The sequence below is a fragment of the Myripristis murdjan genome, chromosome 21 (genome assembly GCF_902150065.1).
Source record: "Myripristis murdjan chromosome 21, fMyrMur1.1, whole genome shotgun sequence".
NCBI lineage: Eukaryota > Metazoa > Chordata > Actinopteri > Holocentriformes > Holocentridae > Myripristis > Myripristis murdjan.
The window spans coordinates 3,497,291-3,517,020 of NC_044000.1; the positions used below are offsets into that span (position 1 = coordinate 3,497,291).

The window sequence follows — 19,730 nt, forward strand, 5'->3', positions numbered from 1 at the left end:
GGCAAAAAGAAAAGGGCAAAAGAAAACATAATAACAATCAAAAAACAATGCCCCGCCGAGTTGTATGGTGTGTAGGCAAGTAAATGGTACATAGGTTTACTACAGCATTTTTTTAAACTCTCTGTAACACTAATCAAATTCTTAAGTGTTTGCTTATTTATTACTGAAGGAAATGTTGCTGACTGCTGTTTTATGTTCTTCAAAAAACGATATCTTGATTTGCATCAGTGAGAAGATTTTTTGAAGAAAAAACAGCTGTATTTTCCTTTGCTTTAAATTCATCCATGCATGTAAGTATACCGGTACTTTATTTTCACACTTACTAAAGTGTGTACTGTTTTCTCATCAAACCTTAACAGGGTGTTCTTCGGCGATGCTATTATTTTGAAAGTCATGACCGGAACTCCACTCGCCTCTGTTGTAGCAGGCTTGCAGATGAGCCGTGCCGAGTCAAGCCGAGCTGAGCCAACTCAGCCGAGCCCGGATAGAGAGGTGGCTGTATGAGCGTGGGTGATAGTCCGACGGTTTGTTGTTGTTTTCTCGCTAATATCGACCATGTTCGCCGTTTTCTACGTTTCCGTTCTCATGTGGTGCTTCACGACCAGCGCAGGTAAGTCGTGCTGCTAGCCCGCTAGCTAGCTAGCTGCTAGCGGGGTGTTATCGATATGGAAGATCAGTGTGTGTCTGAATCATGGAGTGTGTGGACTGAATATTTCGGCGTGGGTTGTTACTAGCATTATCTGTACCCTGAGGCCTAACGTTAAATAATTTGGCTTTATACTTCGGAAATCGACATATTACAGTTGGGAAATGAGCCTCTTGTCAGTTTCTCAGTTTATATCGTCGACTTCCAGATGTGTCCAAGCCAGGCTGCGGCTGTGCCACTGCTGTGGATCAGGGGGTGAATAGCAATGTTGCAGCCACCCACGCATACAGTGTAACGGTACCTGCATTTCCCTCACTGGTCCCACTGAAGCGTTACAATGATATAATGTGGTTATCATTACTTGATTAAACTAAACAACCAAGGTTCACCTACAAGTGAACTGAAGGATCGGAATAGTGTTTATGGAAGGCACCAGTATGACCCAGCTAATGCCTGTGGCTGCAAACAACCAGTTTGTCAAATAATGTGTTCTTGTGGGGTCTGTTGAACAAACAATATGGCCTGCCACATAATGTGGTCTACTGTGATTTAGGTCATTATTGTATGTCTGAAATTCATAAAGCATTGCCAGGGTGGGAAATAACACAATTTTGGGAAGGTTGTCCATTTTTGCAGCTATCCACCCATCGAAGAGATAATTTTATGCATATGCCCTGTGCTGATTGTGGTCCTGTTTCCGATTCTGCGCTGGGTACAGTTCAGAGTAAAGTTAATTTCTGCTTTTGTATGAGGCCCGTCATCATGGTTACTATTTCCACTAGATGAATGGTGGTGTAAGGCCGATTTGTAAAGCATGCAACAGTCTTTAGGCGCTGCACTGTTTGTTTGCTCCATGGCAGCTGTTGCCATGTCATAGCCTATGGTGTACCTTTGCCTTGGCAAATCTCCCACTGTTCATGCAAATAAGAAGGACTGAGTAGGCTACTGTAGGGTAGAAGTTCATGGCTAACAAATAGGGTATGTTGGGGTAAGATTGTCCCGTACAAAATCTGACATACTATATTTGGGGTCATGAGAAAATGTGTTCTGAACATCATCTTGAAGTATTTCCATTTCCTCTGTTAGTAAGCTGGTGACATGGCCTTGATGTTCCTCTTGTCAAGTAGGGGGTTGTTTCCTGCCCAGTCTCCTCTGTTGTTGGATTAGACATGGAGGAGTGATGGGTGGATGGAGATGGAGGTTGGCCTTCAGTTCACCCCACATGGCTTTCATGTTCATTTCTGAGCTGCTGCTCCTATCTGTAGTTCCTATCTGTTGTACACAAGGCTGGGCAATTTGGACAAAATGAGATATCACAATCTGTTTGACCAAATACCTCAATATTAATATTGTGACAATATTTAGGGGATGACTATTTTTTTTCTTTTTTATATACGATGTTTACAGCTTACACACAAGAGATCTTTTTTTATAAACAGTCATACTAATGTAGATATGATGACCAAGCAGGTAGAGGGAAATAATAGAACAGCTACAGCAGTCAGAAAATTGCATCCCGTTATAGTAGTGCAGTTTTCAAAACCAGAACAAGACAATACTTAGGGCATATCGTGCCATATACTCCAGCCTAACCTTTACTATTTTGCGTCAGTGAAACTTTAATAGGTTACTTAATTTGCACCTTGTCTCTCTAAAGTTTGCAAAGTGTTTTTTCAGCCAAGGCAAACAAATGAGATGAAGTTGCACAAAAAACAGGAGGACAGCAGCAAAAACAAACACATAGCTGTGTCTTGTTCAGATTTCACTTTGATGATCACTTTTAGTTTGCCAGTTGATTGATTTTTAGCTGGAAGTGCACCAATATGTTTTTTCATTGCCTGTTATGTTTATGAATAACTACTTGGTGATTCTTATTTTTGTAATTGAGAGTATTTTGGATCACATTGTGCCTGCCTGCTTGTGGACTTGAATAGGGCTGGGTAGCGAGTTGCAGTTCAAACACTATCAGTATCAGAGATCTCTATCCGAAAATACACATGAAAAATTGAAAAATAAAGTAAAGAAAGAGAAAGAAAAGTTCTTACATATCAAAGGTCAGCATCCAAGGATCCAGAGAACAGACAGTACAGAGTTATTTGAGGCTAAAGGAGAATTGATCTACTTGTGTTAACACAGTCAAATGTACGAGACATGTTACAAGTAAAAAATGCACTTAAAAAAAAGCTATTTTCCTTTTGTCTTTGGCTTGTCACATGAATAAATATTGTCTGAGAAATCATTTAGTTTTTGTCACAGCCTAACAGTTTGACTAGATCTGCAGTTATGTTTGTGATTCATGAATGCAGTTTCACTCTTAGTAGCCACACCTTCATACCTGAGGCCTAATGACAGTAAGTACAGTGGAATCTGCATCTGAAGGAGGCTCTTCCTTGGTTTCATTGGAATAAAATTTAAACTAAACTTTACGTTGCCTCAGGATTTGATGGTCATCATCATCATATAGGAAGGTTCTGTTGTTTTGATCACTAAGGAGGCTTGCCTTCGGACACTCACAGGGTTGTCATGCCAGTTGTGCCATATCCATGCCAGCTGACAACAGACCCCTGTCAAGGTGTGTTCACAACAAACATTATAGTCTCCTCATGCATCTTTTCAGTTCAGTTCATTTTGATTGGTGATGACACACCTTGTAAAGAGGCTGAAGTTTAAATCAGCCTCTCATCAGTCTAAATGAAGTAAGATTTAGAGTGTGTGATTGTGGCTGAGACTGACAGTATGATACAGTATGAAACAGAGGGAAAAACACGGAAGCCAAATGCAGGGGAAAATATTGTGTAATCCTGTCAACCCAAGACTTGGGAGTGCTCTGAGGTTTAGCAGGCACACACATGTACACACATACAGGAAGTTATTGAAAGAACCGCCCAACCCCCAAAAACTCTTTTCATTCTCCATGAAATATATCCTGTTTGTAGTGTACTCAATGCCCAGACAGTCATATGGGAGATCAAAACGTCTTTCATCTATTTAAGTCCCTTTCCCCTTTTCAGAGTGGACCAACAATAAGGCTCAGCATTGCAATGTCTTCCTCAACACGACACAGGTGTCGTAGCCTTTTTTAATGAGATTCTGATAGGACTGTAGTCTGGTGTCCCACAGCTCTGCACACAGAGAGACAGCCACAATGATGCTTTCCTCCATTGTTGTTTTGCCGTTCTGCCAAAATCCACCAGATTTTTTTTCTGATTCCACTATTCTCTCCTATTGGACGCGCCAAGGTGACATCACAGGGTGCTGCGCCCAAGTTAAAAAATGTTCAACTTGGGCACAGTGTGCACGGACACCGGCGCCAGCCTCGCGCTGTGCTCAGCCCGGCGCAGCCCGCTGCACCCTTGCGCCCCGCAATCACATACACAATAAATGGCTGCGCTGGCTGACATCTGCGCCGTTCGTTTGCTGTGTGAAACCCCCATTAGACAAACAAGTACACCACAGGTCTTCATCTGGACCCAGAAAGAGTCCTTTCCAACCAATGAGTTTTTTTTCTCTCTTGCTCTCTCGTGGTGCAGGAAACTGCATGTGCTGCTTCGGGTAGTGCATTACGGCACTTGTTTATTATATGGTGTGGCGCTAGCCAATCAAATCAGACCTCTGACTCAACACACATGGTCACAAAGCTTACCGAGCATTTCCAAAGTTGATTACTGACTGCGACTGTATGACAAGACTGAGAATGAGAAAGACACACACTGATGGAAGAGAAGCTAAGTAACAATAAACATATCGTGTTCTAAACTGAGGAAAACAGTGAAAATAGGGTGTTCCATGAAGAGTGGATCGAGTTGTACATGTTCATTCTGCCGGTGGAAAGCACACAACCCGTGTCTCTTAGGGCACAGCAAACACGGAGCCCAGTATGATCGATCCAAAAGGATCATGACCAGAGCAGTTCAGTTGTTATTTTGTTCAAATTAAAAGGAGTTGTTAAAGCAGTTCAGTTGCTAAAAGTGTTGAGTAACATGTTTCAGGGAAATTCAAGCTACACTTTTATATTACTTTATTTTTCTAAAATGAAGCACTTAAATTTCAGATGCACATTTTTAAAAAACATTTCTAAATGCAGACCTTGCAAAATGCACATTTTCTAAATGCATTTTCTAAATTTATCCATTTGTTTGTAGCCTACCTTTTATTTATAATTCCCTTTAAATGTAAAATCCATCTTAAATGTGATCTCAATAAATATTGTTGAAAATTTATTGAAATGTAGTGTACTTTCTTTGATTATAAAGTACTGCACTGCTGAAGTGATTGATATTTCAAATGAGTATTGCACAGTAAAATTACAACAAATGCAATAATTCAATAGGAATATTCAAGGAAACACATCGATTGAGGGCGTAAAAAAGACATGCATCTTCACTTCCCTCTTTCATGGGGTTATTCTCTCCATCATGCAGTGGCCTGGAGGGGATATTGAGTTTGGTCAGGTGCGGCTGTCCGTGTGTGTGTGTGTGTGTGTACACGCAAGTGAGTTTGTATCTGTCTGCAGCTAATCTTGCATACTACTGGGCCTATGAGCTTTATATTTTTTGTGTGCAGTTATGACTGTATGATCAAGAAGCTCATGTGGCTGCGGTGATTCAGAATTTTTGAAAAACTTGGTTTATTCCTCGGTTGACTGTTAATTTGTCAGCAAGTCCACCGGAGAAGTGGAGATGAGTCTGGCAGAGATCTGCACTCTTGTATTGTGTGCAGAGATTGAACTTGTTGGTGGTGCACATTAAGCAGCTTCCGCTCAAAACTCTTAGGCACTCTTTATCTTTTTACAAATTTAACTCCATCAGGTGCTCAGAGACACACCACACCACGCATAAAATGAAAGCATTAACATCAAGGCAAGGCAAGTTTATTTGTGTAGCACCTTTCAAACATAGGCAATTCAAAGTGCTTTACATACTAATGCTTTACATACATAATGCTGGATGTATGGAGGAGCTTTGCTTTAACAGGAGCTTTAATCAATTTGCTACAAGTTGTTATTGCTTTGAATGCTTTATTAGGTTAATGGGAATTCATTGACAGTTGTGACAACCCTAACCACTCATCTTCTGATGTGGGCTTTCTCCTTGTTTGTTGTAGTGGAAGCTGAGCTGGCTGCACCGCAGGATTTGGACATGATCACCATGAACACCCAGTACATACTGAGCTGGAACTGGGACCAGAGCACTGCAGGGGGCCACCCTGTTACCTTCACTGCACAATACCTTGCGTAAGTCTCACTCACACATTGTCACACATCAGGGATTAAAATCTCACAATCCAACTAAAGACATGGACAGTATGTCTCATACACACATACACACACGCACCCTATGTTAAACTACAGTGCAGATCTGAAATGAGCATTTTACCTCTCAAGGACTAGTTAAATATTTTGCCATGGAATATCAACACTAAGCCAAAGTAAGCACCAGATGTGTTGTAACCCAGATCATGAGCAGCAAAACAAAGGCACCACAAGCATTGTTTGGTGTGTTTAGGAAGAAAATTTTGGGGCATATTCACACCTAGCATGTTTGTAAGGGTTTGTTTGAATTTGCCCAATTTACTAATTTAATTCCATTCGTTTAGCTAGGTCAGAACAGTACCACTCAACCTCAGATGGCACCAAATAACTGCACTGATATGTCTGAAAATGCAAATTTTGCTCTGTCCTCAAGAGAGCTGTAGGGGTGTGTGGTTTGTTAGGAGTGAAAATGTCACCTGAAGCAATAACAGGAAACAACCCCAAGAGCCAAAGTTTAAATGGTGAAAAGATAAGGTTCATACAGCTAATTTTACCAGTTGCTATAGACAATTAGAGACATTATCAGTTGCTACAAATAGATTCTTTGTACAAATTGACATGCATTCAGTTTCCCACACTGGACATTTTATTCATAATGAAGTAATACGGTCAGTTGAGGCAGTGGTTCCCAAACCAGTCCTCGAGGCCCCCCTGTCCTGCAGGTTTTTGCTCCAGCTCTACTCTCACGCACCTGACCCATGCACCTTCATGCACGCCCTGTTCAGGTACACCTGTTTCAACCAAGCAGCATGAGGCCTTTAAATCACAGGTGTCAAACTGGTGCCATGGAGGGCCGAGAGCCTGCAGGTTTTCATTCCAACCGAAAACTCCACCAGGTGATTAGTCCCTTCTCTCTGTTTGGAGGTGGGGTGATCAGTGAAATCACCTGGTGAAGTTTTTGGATGGAATGAAAACCTGCAGCCTCTCGGCCCTCCATGGCAGCTGTGAAAGAGTAGAGCTAAAACAAAAACCTGCAGGGCAGGGGGTCCTAGAGGACTGGGTTGGGAACCACTGAGTCAAGGGAACACAGAAGAAACACAGTTCAACCTGAGTCTACCATTGCAATCAGCTAAACCAAAGAAGCAGTAAATCTTGTCTAACAGTGGGAATCAGAAACATAACAAGAGCCATAACAAGGAATGCACAATAGTTTTTGGCGATGTCCAATATGCCCATGTTTTCCAGCTCTTTTGGCTGATACTGATATACACATATTTTATTTTCCACCTAATTGCAGAGATCATTAGGTCCCCTGCAGTGGAATTAACAATTTACCATGCCTGCTCTTATTATGAAGGCCCACTGCCCTCCTATTGTAAGAGGCTTGGATGATGCTCTGCCTGAGAAAATCTTGACAACAGCTACAGCCGGGGCAGATTTGACCTATTCACATATTGGCATGTTGTATCGGTGAAGATACCAGTTGTCATTTCTAAACCTGATGCTGGCCAACGATGTCATGCTAATACTAATGTGCATCTCTAGCCATAACTTAAGCATCCTCTAGAAACACTTGATCCTGAGCAGCCTGTTTGTTTGAAAGTAAAGCCGGGGGCACACTACACAACTTTTAGGCCAATTGTAGCCATAACGTGAGATTTTCAGGATTGGAGCAGTCGAAACGGACAAGTTAACACAGCTAACTGTGTGTCTGCTCAACCGTGTAGTGTTTCCAGCTGTGGAAAATGCACACTGGGTGAGATTGAGCAATTTAGTATATTACATATCCAGCGTACATTCATCTGAGATGACATTCATTCTTACTCATTTAAATTGTCTGGCATTTTGTTTTTCTCCATCCAGGAAGTTCAAGTTGAAATGGAAGAAAAAGAGCTGGACCACAGTTTGTGACAGGACATCACAGACATGCTGTGACATGACAGCCTTAAACCTACATTACCATGGCATCTTCATGTTTCGCGTACAAGCCAGCTCAGGCAGAAATCACTCTGAGTGGGCCATCAAGGAATTCTGTCCCGATAAAGAAGGTGAGGGAGGGAGTGAGGGAGGATTAGAAAGAAGCAGATAAATGACTCATTTCAGGCAGACGTTTCCAGAACAATATTTTACTCGACACTGGCAGTGCTTTAGATCATTTGGCATACTGCAGACACACCAGTATCAAGAGAGAGATAAACGAGTGGAGAGAGGAGAATGTCCAACCACAGAGAGTGAATAGTTTATATAGAACGTCTATTTGTTCAGCGGAAAGGTAACCTTGCTGGGAAAGGTAACCTTTGCTGACTGAATTTCTGTATTAAAGCTCAGAACAACAGAAACCGCATAATGTTATGAGTCAAGATGGGCAAATATCTCACTGACTCAACTAAAATTGCCCTCCAGGGATCAAATTAATATTTTAAGTTTCTCTGAATTGCACCAACACACGAGCAGATCATCTATGGCAACAGCAGGATTCCATCGATGCTCCCTGAGTTGAAACTGGAACTGGCTAACTATAAAACAGGCAGTTACTGAAAAGATGTGCTCACACTTTCCTTGGATAAATGATAATTAAATTTGCGTTAGATTTTGCACAGATAACTCTTCTATGTTGTGAAAAATGTCCCTTGATAACTTGTAGAGATGGCATTGATATACCTTATCTGCACAAATTGAATTATTTGTCCTTCATGGACACTTAAAATGGTTTCCTAACTAGCAACATGTGATGTTCTTTCCAGAGAAAGCTGTTGGTATCTGTTAGTATAACAGGATCACAAACAGCTGGATTGGTAAACATTTTGCTGACAACATGTTATGGTGTCACATTCTAAACTCTACGTAGAGTTAGCAAGTATAGTTAAAAAAAAAAAAAAAAAAAAAAAAAAAGACTAAAAAAAAGTGATAAACACAAACATCATGCCACCAGGCAGCCTCTTATGTCTGCATCCCTGTCTCATGTCTTCTGTCTGTGATCCCACCAGCTGCTCTGGGTCCTCCATCCAAAGTGGTCCTGGCTCCAGCTGGAAACCACCTGGATGTCACCATCTCCGACCCTCTGACCAGCGCCAACACTTCCATGAGGGAGAATATCCACCAAATGTATTACCGCATTGTTTACTGGGAACACTCCACAGACACACAGGTAGGACCAAACACTAAGGATGCATTAGAAATTGATTTGTTTTAATACTCATATTCAAAATGAACTGTACTTTGCAACGCATGCATACTCTAAATTAAATCTTCTCTTCTCAAAATCCGAATGTGTATAATTACATCAACAAAGTATAATGAAAACATGAGGAGAAAGTTCTGCCTGTATTGCTTGACGACTGGGAACAGGTTGTTCCCTTTTGAAGCCTCTATTTAATAGCACCTCAGCTTATGGATTGTAACATAGATATCCGTCACAGGTCCCTGCTGACATACATGTGTTGCAGAAGTACCTTTTTGAGTAACAGAAAATACCCAAAAGTTTTTTCCTGCTCACACTTCCCATTTTGTTTGTGGTCCACAAAGACACCAGTTCACTCTGTTTTGACTGCAATCAAACCCCAAAGAGTAGCAGCAACAAAAACAAGTAGTAAAATCAGAATCCATCATGTGAACAAAGCACGCACCTGGTTTCCGTGTTACATGTATGCACTGTTTCCTTATGTTCGCTTGCATGTTGGTTTATTATTTTTGGCATCTTGTGCTTCAGACACCAAACTGGCATACCAAACAGGGTAGAGCTCTTTCCTGTCAGTGCTAAGATGCAGCTGAGTGTCACATGAGGTGTCTGGTGTAATCGTTTCCTGCCAGCTGCAGCAGGCAGCTCTGTTTAAAAACTGATTTGACGTGGAAGAGGCTGGATACCAGCGTTCATACAGGAAGAATTTTGGTTGGTTAGATTAATGGGTTAGAATTTTGCCACTATCCCACTGAAAATTGCATATGCTTAAGAGAGACTAGTATGTTATTAAGGAGCAATTTAACTCTGTTTACCCTTACTTTGGGCCAACAGAGTGACTTTTTGGTTAGAGGCTTTAGTCAACTGATAGGTGTCATCGGTATCCCTGCTGAAGTGCCCTTGAGCAAGGCACTGAGTCCCTGCCAGCTCTGTTAAGCTGACCCTGACTTCTGTCCTCCTTGCGTGAAGGGAGGTAAATTACAGTGTGCAGTGGAAATTAACTGTGTGTCCTGCCTGACCTGAACACACAAAGCTCCAGTGTTGAGACACAACTTTGTGGTGTTCTTATGGTCTAAATCATAAAGCTGTTTGTCCTGCCTAACCTTCAGCCCAGCTTGATGTTGAAGTACTGCAGTGGGCTGGACTGTCTACACATTGCAGTGTTGTGGTAGTACCACCAATGCAAAGTGACTCTAGTGGACTTGGGTGTGTGTAGGGACTCTTGACTACAACACCAGGAAACCTACACCATTAATGTTTAGTAGAAGATGGAAAATACACAGCATTACAAAAGTGAATTTTTGTTTTGTTATGTTAATTAGGGTCCGGGCAGCCTAAGCTGCCAGCACACTATTGTATTCCCAGGAATTCTTTCTTCTTCTCTTCTTCTTCTTCTTCTTCTTCTTCTTCTTCTTCTTCTTCTTCTTCTTCTTCTTCTTCTTCTTCTTCTTCTTCTTCTTCTTCTTTCTTCTTCTTTCTTCTTCCAAGGAAATCATACCTCCCATGGATGAAAACTCACCAAACTTTGCATAAAGGTCCAGTCGCCTCATCTGCAAACTCAAGCCAATAGTCCTGATGGTGGCGCTACAGCAAGCCTCAAAAGTTCAAAACTTTGAAAATTGATAACAAATCAACCATGCATGCTACAGCTTTGCAACTTTCATCAAACTGTAGCCCCAATACTGAAGAAACTTTCGCACACTTAAAACTATTAAAAATTATGAAGTTCCTCACTCTGTTTTTTTTCAAAAACTGTGAAACTTCTTAAACCTATCTCCTCCCACAATGTTTGCTCAATTGACACCAAACTTGCTACAGAGCATCTTCAGACTGTCCTACACAAACGTTGTTTCTCAGATTTTTGATTTATCAAAAATTGAACCTATAGTGCATCAAATGTTTGACTGTAAACGGTACTATAAACATACACTTGCAAATTCTTGATAAATAAATCTTCAATGTTCATGAAAAAAATGGACAAAATTTTGGAGTCATGGTAGATGATATGTGGTAAATTTCAGAACTGAATACCAAAAACTGAATTTTTGACAGCATTTTGAATTTTGCTCTCATGTGAACAATTGGAGTCAATGCAAGAATGGCATTTTTAAACATCAGTTTTTCACTTATGGAGCAAATCAATCATTGTTAAAAACAAATGATCAACATCTCCATGCTGTCTAGATGCAATATGTGTATTTTCAGATTTTTGTCTTAATAACTGAATTTTTGACAGCTGTTTAAAATCTGCCTTTCCATGCATGGATGGCTGCTGTCCTGCATGTCAGTGATTGGCTCAGTCAGTTTGTGAAGCTACATGTAAAGTTTTAGCTCAGTGAGATAGAGGCCAGTCCTCAGTGTCAAAGATTGTGAGTTCAAGCCTCAGCTTGTACAACATTCCCACGTGCGAAAACTCACCAAACTTTGCACAAAGGTCCAGTCCCATGCCAGATCATCATTGTCAGATTTTTGTCTTGATGACTTATTTTATTTATTTATTACTTACAGTGGATTGAAATCTGCCTTTCCATGCATAGGTGGCTGCTATCATGTGACTGGCTTAGTCAATTCGTGAAGCCTCACGTGAATTGACACTTGCCAATTAGCTCAGTGAGATAGAGTGTTGTCCTTCATGCCAGAAACTGAGTTCAAGTCTCAACTGATGCAAAATGCACATGAGAATACCACCTTTCTTTTCATCTTCCTATTCTCTACTTGTTGCTCAGAATTGCCTAAAATTGCCCGGACCCGACCCATCGCTGCGCAGCAGCTATAATTTTTGTTTTGTTTTTTTCACCTCTCCCCTAGATTAGTTGCTCTGTTTTTGTAACTTTCATGTCAATAAAGCCTTTCAACTGAATTATATTTTAACTAACTTCATCAAGCATTAGCCCATGTGATGAACTCATATAAAACTATGATGTTGCCCCTTAAGGTTGGTAATGCTCATTGTGTGGTTTAGCAGTAACTTTTCCCAACTTTAGACTGCAGACCTTTGTGTATTTGAAGGACTGACCTTTAAGTTACATTTGTTTGCAGAACTTCTTTACCCTGACATGTTCACAGGTTTGCATCAGCTCTTTAGTCAAATCTAAGAGTTGAATAAATAAAGATCTAGTGGATAGCAAGGCCCTGATTGTATATTTTTTGTGTGTCCTGGCCTGCACATCTGCAACATTTTGATTCTCTGAACCACATTCTGCACCACAGTGACACCAGATAGATTCTGTTTCAAAGTATAAAGCTTTTTGTCTCACCACTAAACCACCTGTCAGGACAGACATCACCAACAAGACAGTACAGACATTACCAACAGGCCTGGCTTCTGAGTCATAGTAATGTTGTGGTAATTCTAATGCATCACTGATATAGAGCAACTTTAATGGACAACTGTAAGTAGATGTTCTTCAGTTTGGTTTGGGACTCTGTGAGGCTTCCACAACACAAGACCAGGAAAGTTATACACTTAAAGTTATGTAGAGGGTGCAAAATGTTTCGTATGAGGAATTCTCCCCATCTACATACATTTTTTTCCAATTCAAAAGTTTGTGCTGACTTTTTGATAGGTAAAAGTCACTGGCTGACCTAAAGGTAGAATCCAAATCAGAAATACTTTATGGATCCCTGAGGAGACATTGGGTCATCTCCTCTCTGATGTGTCCTCCAGGCCTTGAGAAAACAGACGGTGAACACATCTGCCAATCTGGTGACTCTGTCAGACCTGAAGGCTTGGACCTTCTACTGTGTGACGGTTCAGTCCCGCTATGACTACTACAACAAGAGCAGCACCTTCACTCATCCCGACTGCATCCAGACCGAAGGTAACGCACCGTGTGAAAGACTGACTGCCAGTCTCCCTGTGGGGACGTTTTGAAAATGAAATAAATGAGTTGCGTCAGTGGGTGGGTGTTGACTAGAGTGTATAGACAGATTCCTCACCTTCGAGCCGGTCATGGCTTTTAGCAACCACAGTGAACTTTTGACCTTTGTTTCTTCGCTTCATGCAGAGGAGCAAAGATCATCAAGTCTGAACATTTACAGCAGGGTAGCTAGATAAGGATGAGGCGGCTGAGGTGTGTGACAGTCTGTGACAGAAGTAGCCACTAAGCAGATTAACTGTTAATTCCAATTTAAGCCTTTGAAACCTGAGCAAAGTCACTTGTGTTTGTTCAAGGGGGGAACAGTGATTAGCAAATCAGCAATAAATGACCCCAAAACTATCAAGAAATAAGCAAAAATCTATGAGAAAATGACCTGAATATTAGCAAGAAAAAAAAAAAAAAAGTTTGTGTGTGTGTTAATGGATATAATACAGTAGTGTCAAGCTCATACTGTTTATTCCAAAATTATTTGACTATGTGTTTATGTACTTTATGTATTTACATGTGCCTCAACATTGTATTGTGTTTATTATGTATTCCAGCAGGTCCCATACCATGGTGGCAGATCCTTCTATATTTCCTGGTCTCTCTGATGATCTGTTTCTTGGTGGTGCTGCTTTCCCTGTACGGCTTCTACAGGTGCTACACGACCCTCAAGGCAACTTTCTTCCCGTCCATCCAGCTGCCTCCACACATCCAGGAGGTACACATCTGCTGATCAGGCCATAGATCAGTGCTACTTTTGCCTTTCTCAGACAGCAAGCACATCTGATTGTTCATCAAGTCGTATTATTAAAGGGATAGTTTAACGGTAGGTGGCTAATGGAGCATCCAGCCAGTATCCAGCACTCAGTTACAATGAGAGGACGATAGCAACACGATTGTCCCGCAGAACAGCTTGGAGGGAAGTGAAATAATCACATTTTTCGAAATGGATGAACTTTTCTGGCTGGCTGCCCACAAGTAGACATGTCAGATTTGTGTTTAAGGGACCTAATTACACACTTTTACATCTCCCGCTTTGTTCTCTTCCCAGTATCTTTGCAGCTCCCCTGGATCTGATGTACCTCGTCTCCTCACCCCGGATTCAGAAGCCGAGGTGATGTGCGATAAGTTGAGCATCTGTCCGGAGGTGGTGCACCCAGAAATCCATGGCCCTCCTCCCTCTGAGGACTTCCCTGTGTTGCTGGAGCCAGACACCAGGTCAGCCTTTTTTGTTGCTCTCTCTTCATATTACTCTTAGTTTTTGTGTAAAAAGCACTTTTTAATGAGATGTTATTAATTTTATTTTTTTAAGAAGATCATTTTGTTTAGAAAAAAAAACACTCAGAATAATGTATATCAGTGTTCAAATACAGTTGCTTGTGCTTAAGCTGTGGTACTAGACCGTTGCGAGTGCATTACATATTTGGGATTTTTTTTTTCACTAAGCACTTATACCACTGTACTGACAATGCTTATTAATCCATTATAATGAGACCGCTGTGAAGTCAAGTCTTTTCCAAAATTAAATCGATTTTTTTCAGTAAGTGAATAACATTCTTTTCCTTTGGACTTTGCCAGCGGCAGACACAGCCGTCAGGACAGCGGAGGCAGTGGAGACTCAGGGGTTTACTCCAATGAGGGGGGGTCCGGCCTGAGGCAACCCCCCAGCACTCAATGCTCTGTGGGGATGGAGGACTCCTGGCAGAGCCCCTCTGACCTCATGCAGGTCAAGATGAAGGACATGGGCTCAGAGGTCAGAGGTCACCATCTGATCACAGACGAGGGCATTATGGACATGTGCGTCTGAAGGCACGGCCGTTTAAAGGACAGGAAAGGACACGAAAGATTCAGTGGGTCAAACTGCTAAAATGAAATCTATTGAGACAGTGCTGAAGGAAAGAAGAAGTGAAAGAAGACAGAAATTCCTGGAAAATAGTCAGAACTTTTGTGGCACCCCATGCGTCCTTGAGACTGTTTCTCCAGCTGCCACTGTGATGAGGGAAGAAAACTGTTTAAAACATGCATTTATATATACACATATAGACTTACAAAAAAAAAAAAAAAAACTCAAAAGTAGATGTTCTGCCGTTCCTTATGGTCTTGCTCCCTGTGTGCAACTGACAAGGGAAGAGGGTTTTTTGTTTGTTTGTTTTTTCAACATTGAAACCCCAAAGTCACACCATGTAAATACTGAGGCATCCTCCTTTCCAGATGCCTTTTGAAGCTGCAACTCTGTGTGTGATACACATCAAGTATCAGTTTTGGTGCCATCAGAAAAAAGTGCATTATTTCTGAGTTGATTGTGTTGTACATCCCTCTTCCCAGCTCCCTTGTTGATCTTGTTGCTCCCAGTGGGAAGGTACGATGGTGGATGTGTTATGCTACTCTTCTACTGCATGATACTGGTTCTGCTGACTCTACTCACTTTTCCTTCTCTGGATTTCATTTTCCACTTCACATAGCACCCCCTCACGGTGAAGTTCGGCCAGTCACTCTGAGCAGTTGTCTACTTTGTTTTTTCACATCACGTTTTAGTATCTGCTCAGCTCGCTTGAAACCTCAATAGAGGTAGTACCAAAAAGTACCAGGTACCAGGTGCTATCCCTAACTTTGCTCAATGGAAAGCCAAAAAAAAGCAAGTATAGTTGAGTCGAGCCGGTGTAATTTTGTAGAAAAGGAGCAATAATGTGCCTTAGTTAGTCGTGGGACATGGAAACAATCTCAAACAACGAGAGCCTGCTATCATAATGTAGACTGGCAAATGTTGATGAAAGCCCTTTGAACAATTTAGCTGCTATTATCCAAAAGACGCTTATAGATACACACTATCTTTGTTGCATGTTGCTAAAAACAGTGCTGCCCTCCAAAGAATGGGCTTATCCATTCTTGGTTTTCATTCTTGGTCTTCTGGTCTTACAGTGTATTGACAGAAGAGAGTGGAAATCATGGTGGATCACATCCTGGCAGGCTAACAGAAATCTTAAATAGATTTTCAAATGTAATTCGCCACCAATCTAAAAAATGAATTTTGTGTGGGATAACAATACAAAGATGACATTTTGTCCAGTCCAGTCACTTACAACATGAACATCAATAGTTGTTTTTTGGTGTTTCTTAGATCCAGGTCCATAATTATCAAGCTTCTCAGAATTAGCATAACAATGCTAAGAACTGGCTTAAGAATAAAAACAAATCTTGGCTTAAAAGTTAGTAATCAAGCATCTAAGTCCCAAGTTAAGCAAACTGTAGGACTAAATCTGAAGAGTCAGTCCTAGAGCTGATTTTCAGCATTTTGCTGTGATGCAAACAGGATTATTTGATGCCGTAGTTGGAAAACCAAGGCAAGGACTGATCACCACATGCGATACAATTTGTTCTAAACACTGTTCACATAGATATGTTAGTTTACACTGGGAGTGATGATCTTTATGTGGGTGCCGTCAGTTGCACCTACTACTCCTGGGAAGCGACTATTTGCATGGTGTATAGTTGGGAAGTCGCTGAAACTGTGACGCCCCAAATCACCAGCGTTGCATTGCTGCATGTTTCCTGTGGTATGGAAATGAAGCATCATCACCACTTTCAGTTCAGATGAAAAACAATAGCGTTTGATTAACTGCGTGTCGTCTAACAATTCAGTTCACCTTTCCTGAAAAGTTGACACGTCTCTGCCTCCTCACTGTCATTACAGGCCCCTATTGGCAACTCCTAGCCACCAGTGAGACAGCTGTCTGAACTAACTGGAAGAGGTAGAGAGGAAGAAATTAGATAACTTCCCTTTTTACTTAAGTTTGAAAGTAGGAGTACATTTCAGAAATTCTCAGCACTTAAGACTAAAATGCAACTTTGAGAAGCTTGATAAATATGGGCCATGTCATGCCAGGAAGAGCACATACCCAGCTGTTGTGTAGTTTCTGTTTTTCAGTCCCATACTTCTCCATATGCACTGTGTATCAACAGTGGAAGTGAAGGGAAGTAGTTTACTTAAAAAGAAAATGCTGTTTTCTCCTTAGATGTTTCTAGCGCATAAACTGTACTTTATGTGGCAGTGTTCATCTCTGGCAGTGCAGGTCATTGCCAAGCAAGGGCAAACCCTATTACATAATGAAATGTAAAATTGTTCATTGGCATTATGTAAAAATTGACTTTGTGTCTGTACTTAATTTTTTAATTTTTCTTAAGGGAGTGAAAAAACATCCACTTAAAACAGGGTAGTCTGGTTCAAACAGGGATTCTTGTCAATTTCCTTCAGTTCCACACAGGTACATTTTCAATTGTCTCTATGGAAAACTAAATGTTTTCACTTCTTGTGTGAGAGGCTGCGAAAGAAAGGAATAAGGATTTGTGTGCATACATGTCCACCGTTTTGTTTCTCTGATTTATGTCTCCTGTTTAAAGAAAAAGGAATGGAATAATCAGTGAAGTTCATTGTGAATGAATTCCATGTTAAAAAATAATACTATATGGAAAACAAGTATTTTCAGATCCTTTTCCTCATCGGAGTGTGTATATGAGCCTGTGTGAATATTAGCCTGAGGCTAATGTGTTACAATACATTTTTATATGCATTTTATTTTTACATATACGATTCTTATAGAATCTTAAACCAGAAACTGTGCACTTTTGATTTTGCTGTATTGGTTTGTTTGTTTTGTTTTTCCTTGTATTCTGTTGACTGACAGGAACGGTGGTTGTGGTCCACCTTAAGTCCTAAAGAAGAACTGGATCTCTCATGTAATTTTTGGAAACTTTACTGTACCTCTCTTCCTCTTTCATGTTTGGTTTTATGGTTTGATATGGAAACTTTATTAGAAACAAACTCTCCCGTCTGTATACTTACAGTCCTACACAACATTTACTCATTAATATTTACATGTGAAGCAATTTAACTAATGCTCTTATCAAGAGTCACACTCGTGATAAGAGCATTACTCCTCCCATTTAACACAGTGAAGGAAATCTGCTGACTGGTCAGAATAGGGGAAACGGAGTGGGTTACCTCGGCTCTCTATGCTTGTATAGACCATTAGACAACTATCACTTTCATCTGCTTTTTAACAGCTAGTGCAAATAGCTATTTTATTGCTACAAGGCAAGATGCCATGGTAAATGGGTGGCATGTGGAGGCAGTCACTGACCCTAGCTGGGATAGGAATCAACAAAGTGATCGGTTTCTTTAAAGCTCAAAACGGATCACACTCAGGATGGTAGAGCTTTGCGTTTGTTCAAAGTGAAACCCGTGCTGCTGGTAGCAGGAAATGACGACTGAGCATTCCTGTCTTCAGCTTGCAAAAAAACAGGGCCTCTAGATTGCCATCAACCTTGCCAATTTCAGTGCCGTAAGCGAGATCCTGTTTTCATCAGAGTCCCTGCTAAATTGCCCTTCTGCATTGCCTCAACGTCTCGCCCATTATCTGTGGCCGTCAAATCTGTTGAAACTGTATATGTGTAAGTGTATAACTGTATATTAAGTATGTGCACAAATCAGTGGTTTTTGTCAGTAATGTTTTCATCAAACTACCAAAATGTTGCTTCAGCAGTAACCATTTTAATGGACAATCATTCAAATTAAAGAAATAATCTAATGAAATCAAATTTTGCCAAGATGATTGACTGTACCACAAAGTTTGAAGGTGTATAGTAGGTGTAATTAGGTGGAGACTGTCTGCTTTAATAGGAGTGCTTTTTTAGCCATACCAGATGAGACATTTTTATTACCTTTAGCTTTGCTGCACATGGTCATCCTAGATATTAACAAGGAAACACCAACAAGTGAATGTATAGATGAATACATGCACATAGAGTGAGGTTGTTTTGTTCACATTACAAGTACACTCCCTCCAGACATTAAATAACATGCAGTGATCCCTACACATCACTCTCTGCAGTCACACTTCCTGTGCTTTGTGGTTTCTTGTGACCGCTGTCAGCTGGCTATAGGCTGTCACAGCATCAAGCATGCAGCCTGCACAAAACATCTCCGGTTACAGCTGAATAACTGAAGCTGGATCAAATGGAGACAACTGCAATTCACGAATGAAGGTTACATCACGAAACCTGCACGTCTGGTGGCATTCCTCATCTGCTCCCACGTCTTACAGACTGAAAGTGAAATAGAAAAGGTAAAACTAGCAAGTGGTCAAAGTGAGAGGTAGATGGAAACATAAAACAGGACAGAGACTGTGTAAGTGGCTGCCAAAGTGGAGTCCAGGGATTCCCAGGGGTCCCTGAAGGCATTCTGGAGCATTCCCAGTAATTTGAAGATGGGACAGTGAGAAAATATTATAGGAGCGTCTGCTGGCAGTGGTGCTCAGGAGTGCATGTGAACAGATCAATTCTTGTGAAAACCCACTACACTACAGTTTTTCTTTTCATTTTTAGCATTGTGAAGTGTTAAAGGGTTAAAAATCTTCTTACTCTCTGAATGACAGTCTCATACTTCAATACGCTGAAATAATACACTTCTGAAAGGGCATCATGTCCCATTAAACATACTGAGATTGTAAAAGACAATGTCACCTTTCAGTGTCAAATTTACTCTCTTTAGATGAAAAATAGGGCCGTTTCTGAATATCTTGGGGACCACAGCGACATAGCTGCAGCTGCTCAAATCCTTGAGAGAAATCCTTGAGCGAAAAATATAGTTAAACATAAGTGAAATGATAAGAAATATAAAGGGAAAATAAAAAATATGTGCATCAGAAATTTGCACAAAAAATCTGCATTATGTAAAAATATGTGCATTCATCCTACAATAATATTACAATATTATAGACCTAAGAATTTGAG

General features: G+C 40.8%; 1 protein-coding gene across 2 annotated transcripts; it reads left to right on the forward strand.

Moving 5' to 3' along the window:
• Positions 1 to 437: 437 nt before the first annotated feature.
• On the forward strand, positions 438 to 18,531 carry LOC115379938 (interferon alpha/beta receptor 1b-like). 2 transcript variants are annotated; one of them, XM_030080912.1, is made up of 8 exons: positions 438 to 610; positions 5,750 to 5,879; positions 7,761 to 7,945; positions 8,885 to 9,045; positions 12,743 to 12,896; positions 13,499 to 13,659; positions 13,993 to 14,159; positions 14,520 to 18,531. In XM_030080912.1, the coding sequence occupies exons 1-8, from the start codon at positions 556 to 558 to the stop codon at positions 14,746 to 14,748; spliced, it is 1,242 nt and encodes a 413-aa protein (XP_029936772.1). In that variant the 5' UTR covers positions 438 to 555; the 3' UTR covers positions 14,749 to 18,531. The 2 variants fall into 2 exon arrangements, with proteins under 2 accessions (XP_029936772.1, XP_029936773.1); XM_030080913.1 differs by having other exon boundaries at positions 13,502 to 13,659.
• The last annotated feature ends 1,199 nt before the right edge of the window (positions 18,532 to 19,730 follow it).